At 63.6% G+C, this 17087-nt stretch overlaps 3 protein-coding genes across 4 annotated transcripts; 2 read left to right on the top strand and 1 right to left on the bottom strand.

Annotated features, from left to right (window-relative positions):
- Positions 1-1304: 1304 nt before the first annotated feature.
- On the bottom strand, positions 1305-11305 carry LOC127032957 (lymphocyte antigen 6 complex locus protein G6c-like). Of its 2 annotated transcripts, XM_050920632.1 has the most exons (4): positions 11270-11305; positions 5281-5361; positions 2948-3064; positions 1305-1817 (listed from the first exon to the last, which is right to left on the bottom strand). In XM_050920632.1, exons 2-4 carry the CDS (start codon positions 5330-5332, stop codon positions 1609-1611), a joined length of 378 nt encoding a protein of 125 aa, XP_050776589.1. In that variant the 5' UTR covers positions 5333-5361; positions 11270-11305; the 3' UTR covers positions 1305-1608. The 2 variants fall into 2 exon arrangements, with proteins under 2 accessions (XP_050776589.1, XP_050776588.1); XM_050920631.1 differs by lacking the exon at positions 11270-11305 and having other exon boundaries at positions 5281-5452.
- Positions 8667-9763, top strand: LOC127033101 (lymphocyte antigen 6 complex locus protein G6c-like). Its single transcript, XM_050920905.1, has 3 exons — positions 8667-8718; positions 8977-9096; positions 9525-9763. Exons 1-3 carry the CDS (start codon positions 8667-8669, stop codon positions 9761-9763), a joined length of 411 nt encoding a protein of 136 aa, XP_050776862.1.
- Positions 11306-12912: 1607 nt separating the features above from the next.
- On the top strand, positions 12913-16792 carry LOC127032960 (protein Bouncer-like). Its single transcript, XM_050920634.1, has 3 exons — positions 12913-13018; positions 15699-15812; positions 16450-16792. Exons 1-3 carry the CDS (start codon positions 12967-12969, stop codon positions 16578-16580), a joined length of 297 nt encoding a protein of 98 aa, XP_050776591.1. The 5' UTR covers positions 12913-12966; the 3' UTR covers positions 16581-16792.
- Positions 16793-17087: the final 295 nt, after the last annotated feature.

The raw sequence follows: 17087 nt of genomic DNA, 5'->3' as shown, positions 1-17087 counted from the left end.
CTGGCCTCACAAACACAATCTTGCCCCGCTCAGCTCTGCCCACAAAGCCGCCACACAGCTGAGACCACGTCAGCCTCCTCTGGCTCCCCTACTCCAGTGTATCCAACGCAAGCGTCTTGTCTTCACTTCCAACACCGGCATGGACCGTTCCCGGCCAACCTGTCATCCCTCACCTCCGAGGAGCCCATGATCCCATCGCCCCAACCAGCCCTGGCCCGTGCTGATACCACGGTCTGTAACGCTGACCAACGCGGTCTCCTGTGCTCCCCTGCCTGTATTTGGGCTTCTTGGGGAGAGAGTCCATCTTGTTGTTGTGTGTTTGTACAGAGCCTAGCCCCGGTCCACGACGGAGGGACTGTTAATTTTCTGTATTACCCTAAGGAGTTCTCCAGACCTTGAACCATTCTTGGGGCTCTTCCAAGAGCTGTGATGTCTCCAGGCGAGCAACCACAGCCACCGAGAAGACAACTCCGAGAGCAGGAAGCCACTTTTTTGTTTTAATTATTTCCATTCACTGTACATACAAAGTATTAAAAAACCACCCAGACCTCTGGAGGGAAGCGACGCTTTCTGAACAGACGCCATAGTGAGCTGGTTCGGTCACGGAGACGCGCGGATGGGTATAATGGACACACCAGAAAGGACCCGGTGGGTTTATGCCTCTGTAGCCAACCTTTAGCCTTCTCCAGCTTTGTCATCTCCCCGGCATGCCCCGGGAGCGCTCACAAGTGATGACGTGAAGGCCACCTGGTCTCCGCTGGAGATTTTGAGCGGCTGTTCCCAATGGGAACAAGCAGTGTGGGGCTCCTAGGATCCACAGTTTCATCCTCTGCTCAGGCCTAAAGGACTCAATTATCCAGCACTTCCCACAGGTCTTGAGATACCACAGAAGACCCCAAACCAACCCACTGTCTGATGTCTGGGACAAAGATCTGGGACCTTTGTTCTCCACTAGGGGTGGGGGTGGGAGTGGGGGTAAGGAGCTGCCTATGCTTCTTAGCTTGGGGGATATGCCTTCAGGAGAACTGTGGGTGAGCAAGGGAGATTTGGGGGTACTGTTGCCTCCAGCTCAACCATAGGATCTCAGGGTTTTGTCCCACCAGCCTCTGTGGAAAAGCTGAGGATGATCTCCTGCCCGTGGGACGATGGGGTATTCAGACCTGTCCTGAGCTAGGGTTGGCAGAGGCTTCCCCTCCAGTGTTGTGTCTAAAATAGCAAACGTCTCTCTGCTTTAGCTCAGGGTCAGTCATCACCTCACCCCTTCAAGACACAGGCCAGAAGGTGAGATTAGATTTTTGTTGGGGGGGGGGGGTCTCAAAACCCTTCAGAAGGCAGGTGGCAGATTCAGGGGGTGCTGAGGTATCCCTCCAACATCCTGTCTGTAGTAGCTGGGTTTCCCTGGTCCCCTTTCTAGGCTGTGGGGGGCCTACAGAGGATATGATAAAGGAGAGGCAGCTACTTGTGGGATAGAGAAGACCAGAGGAAAAGGCGACTTGAGGGGGTGGAGTGGAGCCTGCTACCGAAGCCTGTGGCGAGGCGGACTTGGGAGGGAAAAGCGTGTAGCAGAGACGGGGTGGAGGTTAGGGCTGGGAAGAGGAGAGCCGGGGGCTATTTCAGCAACCACCACCCCAGCAGGGCTCCCAGCCCAGAGAGCAGGGGGAGCCCAGCGGCCCGGGTGGGGCCAGCAGCGTTGCACAGGTCTGTCTCGCAGCAGGTCCGATTGTAGCTGACCTCGAAGACAGTGTCCTTCTGCTCCGTCATGTTGCAGGTCTCGCGGGTCCGGCTGCAGCCATACTTGGAGAACAGCGGGACCTTGCCTGTGGGGAGAGACCAGGGCAGCCGTGAGCAGGGGTTCAGGATGCCAAGGGTCAATTCCTGGCTTGTGGGGGGATTCCCGTTCTAGCCCCAGCTCTGGGCAGGGGAAGTGAAGGTGGGAAGGTCTTGTAGTCGCTCTTGGAAAGTGATCCCACCCCCATAAGGTGGATCATCAGCAGGATTTGAACCCTGGACCTCTGACCCCTTGATCTAGAGAAGAGATATAGCACTAACTAGCAGTAGTGGGTTGTTATTCTCTAGGGGACAAGTCACAGGAGGGGCAGGGACAGCAATGGGATGTGTTATAGGAGCTTTATCCATTACTGACACAGAATCCAAACATCTTCACCGGCAGATCCCAGCAGCAGGAAGCCACATGAGATGGGGCAGGAGCGTACCCGAGGCAGACACCTCTAGTACCATCCTCTAACCCCCTTCTCCTATCCCCCTGCCCTGATCAGAGCGGGGAGCAAACCCCACAGGACCTCTCTGGACAGTGGGAGCTGCCCTCTAGCGGCTCCCTCCAGAGCCAGACCCTGGCTTCCAGGAAAGCCCTGGATTTATTAGGTAACTTCTCAAGAGCGAAGGGCGCCTCCTTGGGGGATGGAGAACAGGGGGCATGTCCCATCTGCAGGGCATCCCCATTTCGAGAGACAGCCCCCCTTTTCTCCTCCCGAGGGAGCTCTCCAACCTCAGGACTCTAGTTCTCGATGGACGTCTCCTAATTTCGCCATCATCCTGCGTTCCTCTCATCTTGCAGGAGTTTGGATGCAGATCTTGCAGACCTCACCCCCATGTGAGGTCCCTTGGGGACCCCCCACCCTTGGAGAGACCCCCCTTGAGAGGCAACCAAAGCTAGTGCAACCCCCCCCACCCTTTTCTTTGGAGGGATGGTCCCCCACCGGGATTGGACCTGGGCGTAGGGCATCTCCCGCCTAAGGTGTGGCCGTGTGTAGGTACCTACGTCGAGGGACTCATCCAGCTTGTTTCCTCGTCTCCATCAGCATCCAGCTGCTGCAGAATAAAGTCCCCCCCCCACCGAGCTCCCCCTGGAGGCCAGGTGTGCGTCACCGCTCCTCCCCCTAGATTCAGAGGGGCCCCGGCCCCAGGCTGGGGGGTCCCTTGGACTTACCAATGTAGGCCTTGGTGGTCTCGCAGACTTGCTGCCCCTGCGCCGTGCAGGGGCTGCGGGAGTGGAAGCAGAGCCTGCCCACCTGGAACTTGCAGACCCTGCAGACAAGGCCGTGAGCTGCACGGAAAGACAGGGGGTAAATCAGCGGAGAGTCACTCCAAGCATGGGGCTGGGAGCCAGGACGCCTGGGTTCTTGCCTCCGGCTCTGGTAGGGGGTGGGGGCTAGTGGTTAGAGCAGGGAGGTGCTGGGGGCCAGGACGCCTGGGTTCTTCACCCCTCACTTTTATCCGTACACACTGCCTCAGAAAGCGCTAAGCCAAGCCACGGAAGCGAGGTGTCTGGGTGCAGTTTGCCGCAGCTGTTTTCTTTGCTGGATTGGCAAAGTGCGAGGGGGAGGGAAGGATTCTGGCATCGAAACCCTGCACGTGGGCACACACCCCACAGGGTGTGTGTGAGAGCCCGGGGGGCAGGGCGGGCGGAGAACCAACCTCCGAGAGGCCCTGACTCACTCGAGCGACTTACCCAGCCCTGGAGACTGGGACACGTAGGAAGCTACCCAACAGCCGAGTGCACCTGGTGCAGAGATGCAGCTGCTTCTGGGACAGAGCGTGGAAAGCACCCTGCAATCCCAGTGCACAGCCGCCTCCGAGACACCAGGGACCGGGGCACACGCCCCAAATCCTGCTACCTGGGGTTTCACATGCTGGGCGTGGATTAAACACCTGGCCCTGACTATTAGCTCATCAGGGGAAGGCAGTATCACCTAGCAGTGACAGCACCCAGCTTGGGAGGTCAGGACTCCTGGGTTCTATCCCCAGCTCTGAGAGGGGAGTGGGGTCTAGTGGTTAGAGCAGGGGGGGTTGGGAGCCAGGACTCCTGGGTTCTCTCCCCAGGAATTTAAGCCTTCAGCGCAGCCCTGTGCATGCCAGGGAACATACAGGAATGTGAAGAGTCCCTGAAGTGGGCGGAGGACGCCGAGGTTACCCGAGGTTAGCGTTCTAGCGGGGCATTTCGAGCGTGCCAGCCACAAGGGAGGGCGCAATCGCCACCCACAGGGACACTTGAGCTAGTCAAGAGGATTTTGAGTCATTCCAAGCGTCCACTTGACGCCCCCACGGCCCTGAAACCAGTCGTGCAGCTCCACAGGCCCCCCTGCTCTACCCCACCCCCACAGAACAGAGCTGTCACCGATCTCCCCAGTGTGCACCCCGGGGCGGATGAGCAAGGCCGTCACCCCACCCTTGTGGGACCAGAGCGCTCCCTACGTTACACAAGGGACTGATACCAATTCCAGTCTCTGGTTATTAAAAGTTAATTAAAAGGAGTCTCCCTGCCACCGCCCCCTTCAAAAGGGAAAACATTTCAAACACAACATGCAAGGACACACAGTGGGGAAACGATTTTCTCTTCCCCCTTTAAACTTGGAGGGGGAAAAAAAGCAGTTTCAAGGGTCGCCATCTGGGAAGGGAGCTTAAAAAAAATTTCCCCTCGTAACTTCCCCCACCAAGAGAAGAGAGAAGCCCCCAGTCTGCCCCTCAGGACAAAAAAAGCAATAAGAAAAGTAACTTCAAGGTCCCCCCTTGAAACTGCGTTTTATTAATGACAGTTTCGAGTCCCCCTCTACCCCTGGGTGAGCTGGGAGCTGCAGGCAGAAGGTGGGTTGGGGGCAGCCTCACCCCAAGGAGCTGGAAGCCCCTGAGCAAATCACAAGTTCTGTGCTGGGCAGGGAGACGGGCCAGGGACCCGTTTGCTGAAAGACCCAGCGAGCTGGGATGGACTCCAGGAGTCCTGGCTCCCAGTCCCCCCGCTCTAACCACTAGACCCCCCTCCCCTCCCCTCCCACAGCCAGGGAGAGAACCCAGGAGTCCTGGCTCCCAGCCCGCCCCCCCGCTCTAACCACTAGACCCTCCTCCCCTCCAACAGCCAGGGAGACAACCCAGGAGTCCTGGCTCCCAGCTCCCCCTCTGCCATTCTAACCACTACACCCCACCCCACTCCCCTCCCAGAGCTAGTGAGAGAACCCAGGAGTCCTGGACCCCAGGCCCCCAATTGCCACAACTTCACTCAGGCCAATCCCCATTTCAGCAATGCAGACCCCTGTCCTCCTCACTCAGGATTTACTGGGCATAAACGCCCTGGCCAGATCCAGAGACGTTCCCTCCTCCTGTACTTGGGGGGACCCACCCCAAAGTCCCCAGGGGTCTCAGGGTGAGCAACCCCCCCCAAGGATCTTCAGCCAGGGCCAGGCGCCCGCACCTGGGTCACAGAGCTCAGACTCCAGCCCTGGCCCCAGGCGGTTCTCCACCCTGCCCCCCAGAACCCCCAATACTCACCCAGGGTGCAGCAGAGCAGCAGGGACAAGGCCAGAAACAGGACTTTGCTCATCCCGGCTGGGGTCAGGGCAGCTCAGGGGGCTGAAAGTGACAAGCAAGGCGGGGGGTGAGCCAGGCAGGCAACACCACCAGGTGCAAACAGCCACTGCTGGGGAAACTAAGGCAGGTGGGGCCCAGCCTGGGTATTTATCCCTGGGCGGGGTCAGCAGCAGCCAATCAGGGGGCAGGACCTGGAAGAGGGAGACGCCCAGATGTGGGAATTGAAAAATCAGACACAGAGAAAAGCCGGTGACTCAGAGGGATTGTAAACCCGGCCCGGCCTGCGGGAAACTCAACCCAGCACTGCGGTGCCCCTCACTCCTGACCCGCAACCCCTGCTAGCCCAGCCCTGCAGTGCCCCTCACTCCTGACCCGCAACCCCTGCTAGCCCAGCCCTGCGGTGCCCCTCACTCCTGACCCGCAACCCCTGCTAGCCCAGCCCTGCCGGTGCCCCTCACTCCTGACCCGTAACCCCTGCTAGCCCAGCCCTGCCGGTGCCCCTCACTCCTGACCCACAATCCCTGCTAGCCCAGCCCTGCGGTGCCCCTCACTCCTGACCCGCAACCCCTGCTAGCCCAGCCCTGCCGGTGCCCCTCACTCCTGACCCGCAACCCCTGCTAGCCCAGCCCTGCGGTGCCCCTCACTCCTGACCCACAATCCCTGCTAGCCCAGCCCTGCCGGTGCCCCTCACTCCCGACCCGCAACCCCTGCCAGTTCAGCCCTGTGGTGCCCCTCACTCCCTACCCGCAGCCCCTGCCAGCACTGCCAGTGCCCCTCACTCCCGACCCGCAGCCCCCTGCCAACCCTGCCGGTGCCCCTCACTCCTGATCTGTAGCCCCTGCTAGCCCAGCCCTGCCCCCCCCAGCCCTGCCGGTGCCCCTCACTCCTGACCCGCAGCCCCTGCTAGCCCAGCCCTGCTGGTGCCCCTCACTCCAGACCCGCAGCCCCTGCTAGCTCAGCCCTGCCCCCCACCCCACTCCACTCTGCTGGTGCTCCTCACTCCCAACCTGCAGCCCCCTTCCCCAGCCCTGCGGTGCCCCTAACTCCTGACCCGCAGCCCCTGCCAGCCCTGCCAGTGCCCCTCACTCCCGACTCGCAGCCCCCTGCCAGCCCAGCCCTGCCCCTCCCACTCCAGCTCTGCTGGTGCCCCTCACTCCCAACCCGCAATCCCTGTCAACCCAGCCTTGCCCCTGTAGCCCTGCCGGTGCCCCTCACTCCCGACCCACAGCCCCTGCTAGCCCAGCCCCTCCCCCAACTCTGCTGGTGCCCCTCACTCCCGACCCCCAGCCCCTGCCCCCCAGCCCTGCGGTGCCCCTCACTCTCGACCCGCAGCCCCTGCTAGCCCAGCCCTCGGCTCTGCTTGAGCAGTGGAAAATGCTGCGTGAGGATTTTATTTGGTTTGTCCAGTGTTGGAATTGGTGGAGACTCTAAAACCTCGTGACCTGTGGATCCCTCACAGCTCACAGGGCTGAATTCAGGCTCTGGACCCTTCGGCCTCCCCCAGGGTTGGGAACTGATTTATGTTGTCAGAAGAGGGTTGCAAAGTGACTCAGAAAACCCCGGGAGAGATCCCAGGAGTCCTGGCTCCCAGTCCCCACCCCCCAGCTCTAACCAATAGACCCCACTCCCCCCCCCAGAGTTGGGGAGAGAACCCAGGAGTCCTGGATCCCAGCCCCCCCTGCTCTAACCACTAGCTCCCACTCCCCTTCCAGAGCCAGGAAGAGAACCCAGGTGTCTGGGCTCCCAGCCCCCACCCCCCCCGCTCTAACCCAGCACCTCCCCTCCCCTCCCAGAGCTGGGGAGAAAACCCAGGCGTCCGGGCTCCTGGCCCACGGGTCGCTGAGTCACATCAACGCTCTCCAGTCCCAAGACTCTTATTAAGGCTCAGGCAGCCGGGGCGGCTTGTGAAATTTCCCGGTACTGGTAGGAGGCCTCGGCCCTGTGGGGGCGGGGAGGGAAATCACCCAGCAAGGGGACTGCAGCTAAGGGGCAGGGCCTGGCTGGCTCGGGGGGGGGGGCAGGGAATGGGGCAGGGGCCTGTCCCCTCTGGGGGGCGCCGGCTCCCACCCGGCCCCAGGGCAGGAACCGGCTGGTTCAGGGGGGTGGGGAACCGGACCCAGACATTGGAATGTTTTGTCCTCTTTGCATTGAGCCAATTCGTGCCTCAGTTTCCCTCTCTCCGTGGCACTGCTACCCCGTGGAGGCGAGAGGGATCCAGCTGCTCTGGGACCAGGGCCAGGGGTGCGTGTCCCCCCAGCTGTCCCGGGTGGAGGCTGAACCCGGCTCAGATCAGACAAGGAGATGCCCTCCCAGGATTGGCCAATCAGCAGGAAACCCGGCCGGGGATCTGGGGGGTCACAAGGGACCGGGGGACGAAGGGAATTTAGGGGGCTGAGGAGCCCGGGATGGGGGGACGGGGGTCCCCGGGGGGGGCACTCCTAGGAGACAGGGGCCAGGCTGGGGCATGGACTGGCCCCGTGATGCTGGCTCAGGGATGCCGGCCCTGGTGGCCAAAGGCAGCGCCCCCTGGTGGGGAGTCACCGCGTTTCGTTTGGACCTGCCCCCGCGTGGAAGCCGTGGGTCTGACTATCAAGGAGTTGTGGCCGGCCCCATTCCCTGCCCCCCCTGAGCCAGCCAGTCCCTGCCCTGGGGCCAGATGGGAGCCGGTGCCCCCCAGAGGGGACAGATCCCTGCCCCATTCCCTGCCCCCCTGAGCCAGCCAGTCCCTGCCCTGGGGCCAGATGGGAGCCGGCGCCCCCCAGAGGGGACAGATCCCTGCCCCATTCCCTGCCCCCCTGAGCCAGCCAGTCCCTGCCCTGGGGCCGGGGGGAGCCGGTGCCCCCCAGAGGGGACAGATCCCTGCCCCATTCCCTGCCCCCCTGAGCCAGCCAGTCCCTGCCCTGGGGCCGGGGGGAGCCAGTGCCCCCCAGAGGGGACAGATCCCTGCCCCATTCCCTGCCCCCCCTGAGCCAGCCAGTCCCTGCCCTGGGGCCGGGGGGAGCCGGCGCCCCCCAGAGGGGACAGATCCCTGCCCCATTCCCTGCCCCCCCTGAGCCAGCCAGTCCCTGCCCTGGGGCCGGGGGGAGCCGGCGCCCCCCAGAGGGGACAGGCCCCTGCCCCATTCCCAGTTTCTACCTTTCCCCCACTGCGGCCGCGTCAGGCCGATAAGCGCAGAGTAAACTCGGGCGTGTTCGGACGGCCCCGGCCCAGATACGCAGCGGCCGGCACTGGACTGAGGCCACCTGAGGCTCCTGCTTCACCTGGGACCCAGCGACCGACCCCCAGGCCCCCCATTGCTCAGGGGGCTGCAGGCGTCCGGCGCGCTCGACCTCCCACCGGCCGGCGACATGGGCCAGACCCTGCTCCTCGCGGGCACCTTCCTGCTCTGCTGGGCCAGCGGTGCGGGCTGGGGACCCCCTGCGAGGGGCACGAGTCCAGGGGGGCAGGGAGTGGGGCAGGGGCCTGTCCCCTCTGGGGGGTGCCAGCTCCCATCCAGCCCCAGGGCAGGGACTGGCTGCTTCAGGGGGGCGGGAATGGGGCAGGGGCCTGTCCCCTCTGGGGGGCTCTGGCTCCCCCCAGCCCCATGACGGGGGGCAAGGGGCTCTAGGGGGCAGGGCGGGTGTCAGTGGGTCTGACGAGGGGTCCATCTCTCGGCAGGGGGGGCCCTGCAGTGCCGTGTGTGTGAGGTGGGGAACCCCTACGAGGGCTGCGTGTGGGGCCAGGGGACGTGCACAGCCCCCCCCGGGGGTGTCTGCTGGAGCCACGTCGCCAGCTTCGGTGAGTCCCCACTGGGGGGTGCTGGGCTGGGCCTCAGGGGGGGAGGTGTTGAGGTAGCCGGGGCTGGGGGGGAAAGGAAGGCTGGGATGGGGGGGCTGGATGTGTGGGTCTCATTGCTGTGGGGGGAAGAGGGCTGGCGATGTGAGGCTTGGGGGGGTAGAGGCCTGGAGGTGTGGGGCAGAGGGAGCTGGGACCAGGGGGTTAGAGGTGGGGGGCTGCAGGTTTTGGGGGGCAGTGGGTCTAGAGGGCAGGGGCCTGAGGGCCAGGAGGCCAGAGGTGGGGGGCTGGAGGTTTTTGAGGGTGGGGCTTGGGGGGCTGGGGCCTAAGAGACAGGGGATCAGAGGTGGGGGGCTGGAGGTTTTTGGGAGGTGGGGCTGGAGGGCAGGGGCCTGAGTCCGCCCCCCCGACACAGGCTCGTCTCCCCCCAGGCCCCCTCTTCTCGCTGTCGACCCTGGGCTGCCAGCCCCCCAGGGTCCCCTGCGACACCGCCGGGCTCCTCGACCCCTTCTTCGGCTTCACCTACAACCGGACCTGCTGCAACGGCACCGACCTCTGCAACGCGCCCCCCACCCTGCCCGCCCGCTGGCCCTGGAGCCGCGCCCCCCACTCCGCCCGCGTCCCCCACGCTGGCCTGCTGGGGGCGCTGGCGCTCTGGGCCCTGCACTGAGACCCCCCCCGCCCCTGCTCCCCACGACTCCCCCAGTACCCAGCCTCCCCAGAGACCCTACAACAATCAACCGCCCCAAGGGATCCCACAATAACCAACCAGCCCCACAGAGACCCTACAATAACCAACTGGCCCCCCAGAGACCCTACAACAATCAACCGCCCCCCAGAGACCCTACAATAACCAACCGGCCCCCGAGAGACTCTACAATAACCAACTGGCCCCGAGAGACCCTACAATAACCAACCGGCCCTGAGGGACTCTACAATAACTTACCACCCCCTGAGAGACCCTACAATAACCAACCGGCCCCCAGAGACCCTACAATAACCAACCGGCCCAGAGGGACCCTAAAATAACCAACCGGCCCAGAGGGACCCTAAAATAACCAACCAGCCCAGAGAGACCCTACGATAACCAACTGGCCCCCAGAGACCCTACAATAACCAACCGCCCCCAAGAGACCCTACAATAACCAACCGGCCCTTAGGGACCCTACAATAACCAACCAGCCCCCAGAGACCCTACAATAACCAACCGGCCCCGAGGGACCCTACAATAACACATTGGCCCACTCAGTCTCCACCACCCTCAAAAGATCCTACAAAAATAAACTGGCCCCTGTGCAAGCCCGGCACTCAGGATAGACCCTACAATAATGAACCAGGCCAGGCCAGCACCCACGAGGGCTCTACCATAACAAGCTGGCCAGCGCCAACCCGGTGCTCAGAAGACCCTACAATAACAAACCGCAATGTCGACAGTCCCAGGAGACCCTACAGTAACAAACCAGCTCTGCGATCCCAGGAGGAGCCCGACAGTAAACAAATTAATCAGCTGAGGACGTGTCTGGTGCTTTGAGAAGCAAATGGAGCCGGGGGGCTGGGCGCCAGGACTCCTGGGTTCTATCCCCAGTTCTGTGAGCTGCAGGGAGGGGCCGGAGAGCCCAGGGCTGGGCTGGCAGGGGGCTGCAGGTCGGGAGTGAGGGGCACCAGCAGGACTGGAGGGGGGGACAGCAGGGGGCTGCGGGTCGGGAGTGAGGGGCACCAGCAGGGCTGGGGGGGCAGCAGGGGGCTGCAGGTCGGGAGTGAGGGGCATCAACAGGACTGGAGGGGGGGACAGCAGGGGGCTGCGGGTCGGGAGTGAGGGGCACCGGCAGAGCTGGGGGAGGCAGCAGGGGGCTGCAGGTCGGGAGTGAGGGGCACCGGCAGAGGTGGGTGGCACAGGGGGCTGCGGGTCAGGAGTGAGGGGCACCGGCAGAGATAGGGGGCACAGGGGGCTGCGGGTCGGGAGTGAGGGGCACCGGCAGAGATAGGGGGCACAGGGGGCTGCGGGTCAGGAGTGAAGGGCACCGGCAGTGGTAGGTGGCACAGGGGGTTGCGGGTCGGGAGTGAGGGGCACCGGCAGAGATAGGGGGCACAGGGGGCTGCGGGTCGGGAGTGAGGGGCACCGGCAGAGATAGGGGGCACAGGGGGCTGCGGGTCAGGAGTGAGGGGCACCACGTACCCAGAGAAGTGGGGTTCTCCCGTCTAGGCCAGTGGTGGATGGGGTGTGGGAGAATGAGAACGGGGAGGAGGAGGAGGATTCTGATTGGTTGTTCTAGCGCTGATGTCATAACCCCACAATAAGAGGGTTCCAACCTAGCAGCTCTTCCCTGGGGGCAGCAGGCGGGGGATGGGGCATGGGGCAGAATGGGGCTGTGGGGGTGGGATGGGGGAATGGGGCTGTGGGGGGTGGGATGGGACACTGGGGCAGAATGGGGTTGGGATGGGGCACTGGGGCAGAATGGGGCTGTGGGGGTGGGACGGGACACTGGGGCAGAATGGGGCTGTGCGGGGTGGTATGGGGCTCTGGGAGGAATGTGGCAATTGGAGTGGGGGCCCCACAAAGCCAGTGGACAGGTGGCTCCCTCCTATGGGCTGAGCTTGGGGAGTGGGGTGCTGGGGTGGGGGTGGCTGGGTGGACGGAGCAGGGGCAAGGTAGGTGGGGGGATGGGGAGTGGGGGGATCTTGGGCCGGGTGGGGGGAGCTGGGGGTGGCTGAGTGGACGAGGCTGGGTAAGTGGGTGGGGAGTGAGGGCACCCACAGAGCTGGGAGGGCAGGGTTGGGCTGGCAGGGGCTGCGGGTCGGGAGTGAGGGGCATCGGCAGAGCTGGGGGGGCCCCTTTGTTTCTGGGGTTTGTGAGTGTTTGTGTGTTACCATCCCTGTGTCTCTGTTGGCAGCGCAGGTGTGTTTGTGTGATTCTCTTTACACCTTGTGTGTGGGAGGGTTGTCAACTTGTGCCCAGTGTGTGTCAGTAGTTGTGTGTGTGTCTCTTGTGTGTGACTGTGTCTTAAGTGTGTGTTAACATTTACACTTTGTGTGTGTGTGTGTGTGTGTGAATTTTGTGCATTTGTGTTAGTGTGTGTGTCAGCTACAGGGGTGTATGTTTTACCTACGTGTCTTTACACCCTGTGTCTGTCTGTTGGGGTGTGTGGGTGTGTTAGTGTTGGCGTCAGCTACACAGGTCTGTGTGTGTTAGCATGTACTCTATGTGTGTGTGTGAATTTCATGCATTTGTGTTAGTGTGTGTGTCAGCTACACATGGCTGTGTTAGTATTGACTGTGTGTGTGTTTGGTTTTTATGTGTGTGTTAGCTACAGGGGTGTGTGTTTCACCTATGTGTGTCTCTACACCCTGGGTCTGGCTGTGTGTGCATGTGAGAAAGTGTGAGAATCTGTGTTGATCAGGATGTATATGAGTGTGGGTGTAAGTATGTGTGTGAGTGAGTGAGTGTATGTATGTATGTATGTGGGTGGGTGTCTGTGTCTATGTGTGTGTGTGTCTGTCTGTCTGTCCCTGCCGGGTCTGTGTGCGTATGTGTCTGTCCCTGCTGGGTCTGTATGTATATGACTGTGTGTGACTGTGTGTTTGCTCCATCTGTACAAATATGTCTCCGCCTAACCCCTGGCTCTGTGTCAGCTCCACACGTCGGTGTGTTTACAGCTTGTGTCAGTCAGGCCCCCGGGTTCACGTGTCGCTCCGCGGCCCCGCCCGGCCGTGTGTGTCGGCCGGATCGACGCAGCCAGACGCAGACTCAGCCACAACCCGCCCGGCCGTGTGTGTCGGCCGGATCGACGCAGCCAGACGCAGACTCAGCCACAACCCGCCCGGCCGTGTGTGTCGGCCCCGAGCGTCCACAACCCGCCTCGCCCGGAGCCGACCATGGGCAAAGCTCTGCTCCTGTGCCTGGCCGCTCTGACCTGCGCCGGCCTGGGTAAGCCGCGAAAGCCGGGGGTCTTCGCCCCGCCGCCTGGGGGTCTCGCTCTGTATTTCCCCAGTCCCTTCTCGCCAGAGAGCCCCCCCGCTGAGCGTAACTCGCTGCCACACCAGGCCACGGCGCTGAGGAGGATTTCAAGGGGCCCCGTGGGAGGAACCCCCCTTCCGTGTGAGAGCCCCCTGGGAAAGTCACACTCACTCGTGCACTGGGGTCAGGCCCTCTCGCCCCGCTGCCCCCCAGGACCGCACCTCTGAGCCTCCACCGCCTGGCTCTGCCGTGGGCCCTGCAGGGAGTCCCCTCGCCCCAGCCCCCGGGAGCCCCCCCAGAGGGAGCGACACCCCCCTGATCCCCAGCCTGCAGGGACTCTCCGCCAGCGTGAAACCAGGAGGGTTTATTGTAGGGCCGAACCCAGCCCAGGTGGTTCTCAGGGGGCTCGGGCCAGGCCAGTCTCGGTTCGGCCCCAGCCCCTGGGGCTCCGGCTGCTCCTTGTCCCCCGTCCAGCAGCCCCCTCCCTCCAGCCAATCATCCGACAGCCCTTTGCCCTCGGTCCCGGTAAACAGGCCCCTGGGCCCCCCCTCTTCTGGCTGGGCAGGCCGCCAGGGCCCCCTCTCCTCAGCTCTTCCGCTCACCAGACGCCGGGTTATCCAATCTCCGGCCATTGTCTGGGGTCCCGACTGCAGGGCCAGGTCACACCTGGTCCTCTGCAACAGCAATCCCCCCCTCCCACATACAGCCCACAGGGAAACTGAGGCACGCACCCAGCAGTCATGCAAAACACCACGAAAATACCCCGCTTTGTCCCGAAAGGCTCTGCTCTCCTTCCCGACTGGAAGAGTTTAATTCTTCCCTGGGAAAAATGGGGTTATTTTTGCTGCCTGAAACATGTGTCCTGTTTACAGACCCCTTTGAACCATTAGGCCCCCCAGGCTCTGACTACCACAGTTTAGCAGCATGCGCAGGTGGGGGGGGGGAGACGGAGGAACCAGGGAGGGGGAGGACAGGGGGGCACTGAAGCTCCCTGACCAGCTGCCACTTGGCTCACAGCCCAGGAGAAATATTTTGAGCTGTGCAACGGTTTCCTCGCTTGGTTCTCGTCCTAGAGGAGAGTCGCACTTCGCCCCCCAGGCCCAAGATTATTAGGACGTGTCCGGGTGTTTGTGGGGGGAGCCCAGGGCTGGGCTGGCAGGGGCTGCAGGTCGGGAGTGAGGGGCACCGGCAGAGCTGGGGGGGCAGGGCTGGGCTGGCAGGAGCTGCGGGTCAGGAGTGAGGGGCACCGGCAGAGCTGGGGGGGCAGGGCTGGGCTGGCAGGGGGCTGCGGGTCGGGAGTGAGGGGCACTGGCAGAGCTGGGGGGGCAGGGCTGGGCTGGCAGGGGCTGCGGGTCGGGAGTGAGGGGCACCGGCAGAGTCGGGGGGGGGGCAGGGCTGGGCTGTCAGGGGCTGCGGGTCGGGAGTGAGGGGCACCAGCAGAGCTGGGGGAGCCCAGGGCTGGGCTAGCAGGGGCTGCGGGTCGGGAGTGAGGGGCACCGGCATAGCTGGGGGGGCAGGGCTGGGCTGGCAGGGGCTGCAGGTCGGGAGTGAGGGGCACCGGCAGAGCTGGGGGGGCAGGGCTGGGCTGGCAGGAGCTGCGGGTTGGGAGTGAGGGGCACCGGCAGGGTTGGGGTGGGGCAGGGCAGGGCTGGGCTGGCAGGGGCTGCAGGTCGGGAGTGAGGGGCACCGGCAGAGCTGGGGGGGCAGGGCTGGGCTGGCAGGGGCTGCGGGTCGGGAGTGAGGGGCACCGGCAGGGCTGGGGGGAGCAGGGCTGGGCTGTCAGGGGCTGCGGGTCGGGAGTGAGGGGCACCGGCATAGCTGGGGGGGCAGGGCTGGGCTGGCAGGGGCTGCGGGTCGGGAGTGAGGGGCACTGGCATAGCTGGGGGGGCAGGGCTGGGCTGGCAGGGGCTGTGGGTCGGGAGTGAGGGGCACCGGCAGAGCTGGGGGGGCAGGGCTGGGCTGGGCTGGCAGGGGCTGCGGGTCGGGAGTGAGGGGCATTGCGGGGGAGGGGGTCAGGCATATTTCCAACACCTCCCTCCCTACTCGTTAACTCACCAAGCTCCTCGCTGCCTCCTCCCCCAGCGGGGGTGAGGGGAAGGAGCACCCTTGGGGGAGGGGAGGGGTAGGGGGTGCCCCTGGAGTCAGGGAGGGGTAGGGGGTGCCCCTGGAGTCAGGGAGGGGGGGTCCATGGGATCCCCCAGCTCCATCCCCCAGCTAGGGCCTTGTGAGAATGGGGGGGGTGGCGAAAGGACCCTCCTCCCTTCAGACCATGTTAAACCCTCTCTGGGGAGAGGAGGGCTGGGCCTTTCCCTGCCCCCTCCATCCTAACCTGAACCACGGCCAGCCCCCGAACTGTCCCCATCTCCCCACCCCCTCAGCCCCCCAGCCTCGCCCCCATCCCCATAACCCCTGACCTGAATCCCAGCCCCTTATTCCCCCCACCGCAGCCCCCCAACTCCTCCTGCCCCCCAGACCCCCTGCCTGAGTCCCAGCTCCCCCTCATTCCCTGGGGCTCCCCCCAGGGGGCGCTGTCGTGGGGCTGGGGCAGGCCCAGCTGTGGGCAGGGACCCCCAGGGGAGCAGCCCCCAGTGCCCGGCTGGGGGGGGGTCTGTGGGGAGGGGTCCAGTCTCACCCCTGCTCCCGTTCCCAGGCGCGGCCCTGCAGTGCCTGAAATGCGACTTCACCGCGTTCGACGCCCCATGTGAGCTCACCCCGGTCACCTGCCCGGCTGGGCAGCTCTGCGCCACCGTCCGGGGCCACGCAGGTACCAGCCCTGCCCGCGGCTCGGGCGCCTTCCCCGTCCTGGGGACCCCTCCTGCTCGGTCCCTGTCCCCTTCCCCGTCCTGGGGACCCCTCCTGCTCGGTCCCCTCCTGTTCCCCCTCCTGGGGACCCATCCTGCTCGGTCCCCGTCCCCTTCCCCGTCCTGGGGACCCCTCCTGCTCGGTCCCCGTCCTGTTCCCCCTCCTGGGGACCCATCCTGCTCGGTCCCCGTCCCCTTCCCCGTCCTGGGGACCCCTCCCGCTCGGTCCCCGTCCTGTTCCCCCTCCTGGGGACCCCTCCCGCTCGGTCCCCGTCCTGTTCCCCGTCCTGGGGCCCATCCTGCTCGGTCCTCGTCCCCTTCCCCGTCCTGGGGACCCCTCCCGCTCGGTCCCCGTCCTGTTCCCCCTTCTCCGGCTCCATCGCTCTCTCTCGGTCCCTGTCCTGTTCCCTCGTTCTCCGGCTCCGTGTCTCTCGGTCTCCGTCCCCTTCCCTTGTTCTCTTGCTCTGTCACACTCTCTTGTTCCTTTTCTTATTCCCTCTTTTTCTCTCTCGTTCCTCTGTTCTCTCTCTCTCTTTCCCTTTGTTCCTCCCTTCGTTCTCTTGTTTCCTTCTCTCATTCCCTCTCTCTCTCCCCCCCCAGCCGGCCACAAGACGATTGTGCGGAAGAACTGCGTGGACGAGGTGAAATGCAGCACTCAGGACACGGCGACCTGGGCCGGCATCACCTACGCCACCTCCTACACCTGCTGCCAGGGCGACTTCTGCAATTAGGCCAGGCCCCCGGAGCACCCCCGGGGCCGGCGCCTCTGACTGTCCCCCCTTTCAGGGGACGGATTTGTCTTGCGTACCCACAAATTTCACCTCCCTTAAAAACGACCTGCTGACGTCAAAATCCAGAAGTGGTCCAGCCCCGCTGTGACTGAACAGTGGCTGACTTTCTCCTTTTGATCCTGTAATTATAAATAAATCAATTGGAATAGAAACCCTGTGCTTACATTTCAGTGTATAGGACATAGAGCGGTCAGACTGGGTCAGACCAAAGGTCCATCCAGCCCAGTGTCCGACAGTGGCCAGTGCCAGGTACCCCAGAGGGAATGAACAGACCAGGGAATCCTCCAGTGACCCACCCCCTGTCGCCCATTCCCAGCTTCTGGCAGTATAACAAGTCATCGTCTGTATGAAATTTTAGTTTGTAGTGACTCTGAGTTTGGACAGGGACCGAGAGAGAGTGACAGAGCCAGAAATTTTTTGATAGCCTGTCGTCAAACAAGGCAAATA

This window comes from Gopherus flavomarginatus, chromosome 12, assembly GCF_025201925.1.
Source record: "Gopherus flavomarginatus isolate rGopFla2 chromosome 12, rGopFla2.mat.asm, whole genome shotgun sequence".
Classification (NCBI taxonomy): domain Eukaryota; kingdom Metazoa; phylum Chordata; order Testudines; family Testudinidae; genus Gopherus; species Gopherus flavomarginatus.
This window is presented reverse-complemented; position numbering and strand designations above follow the sequence as displayed.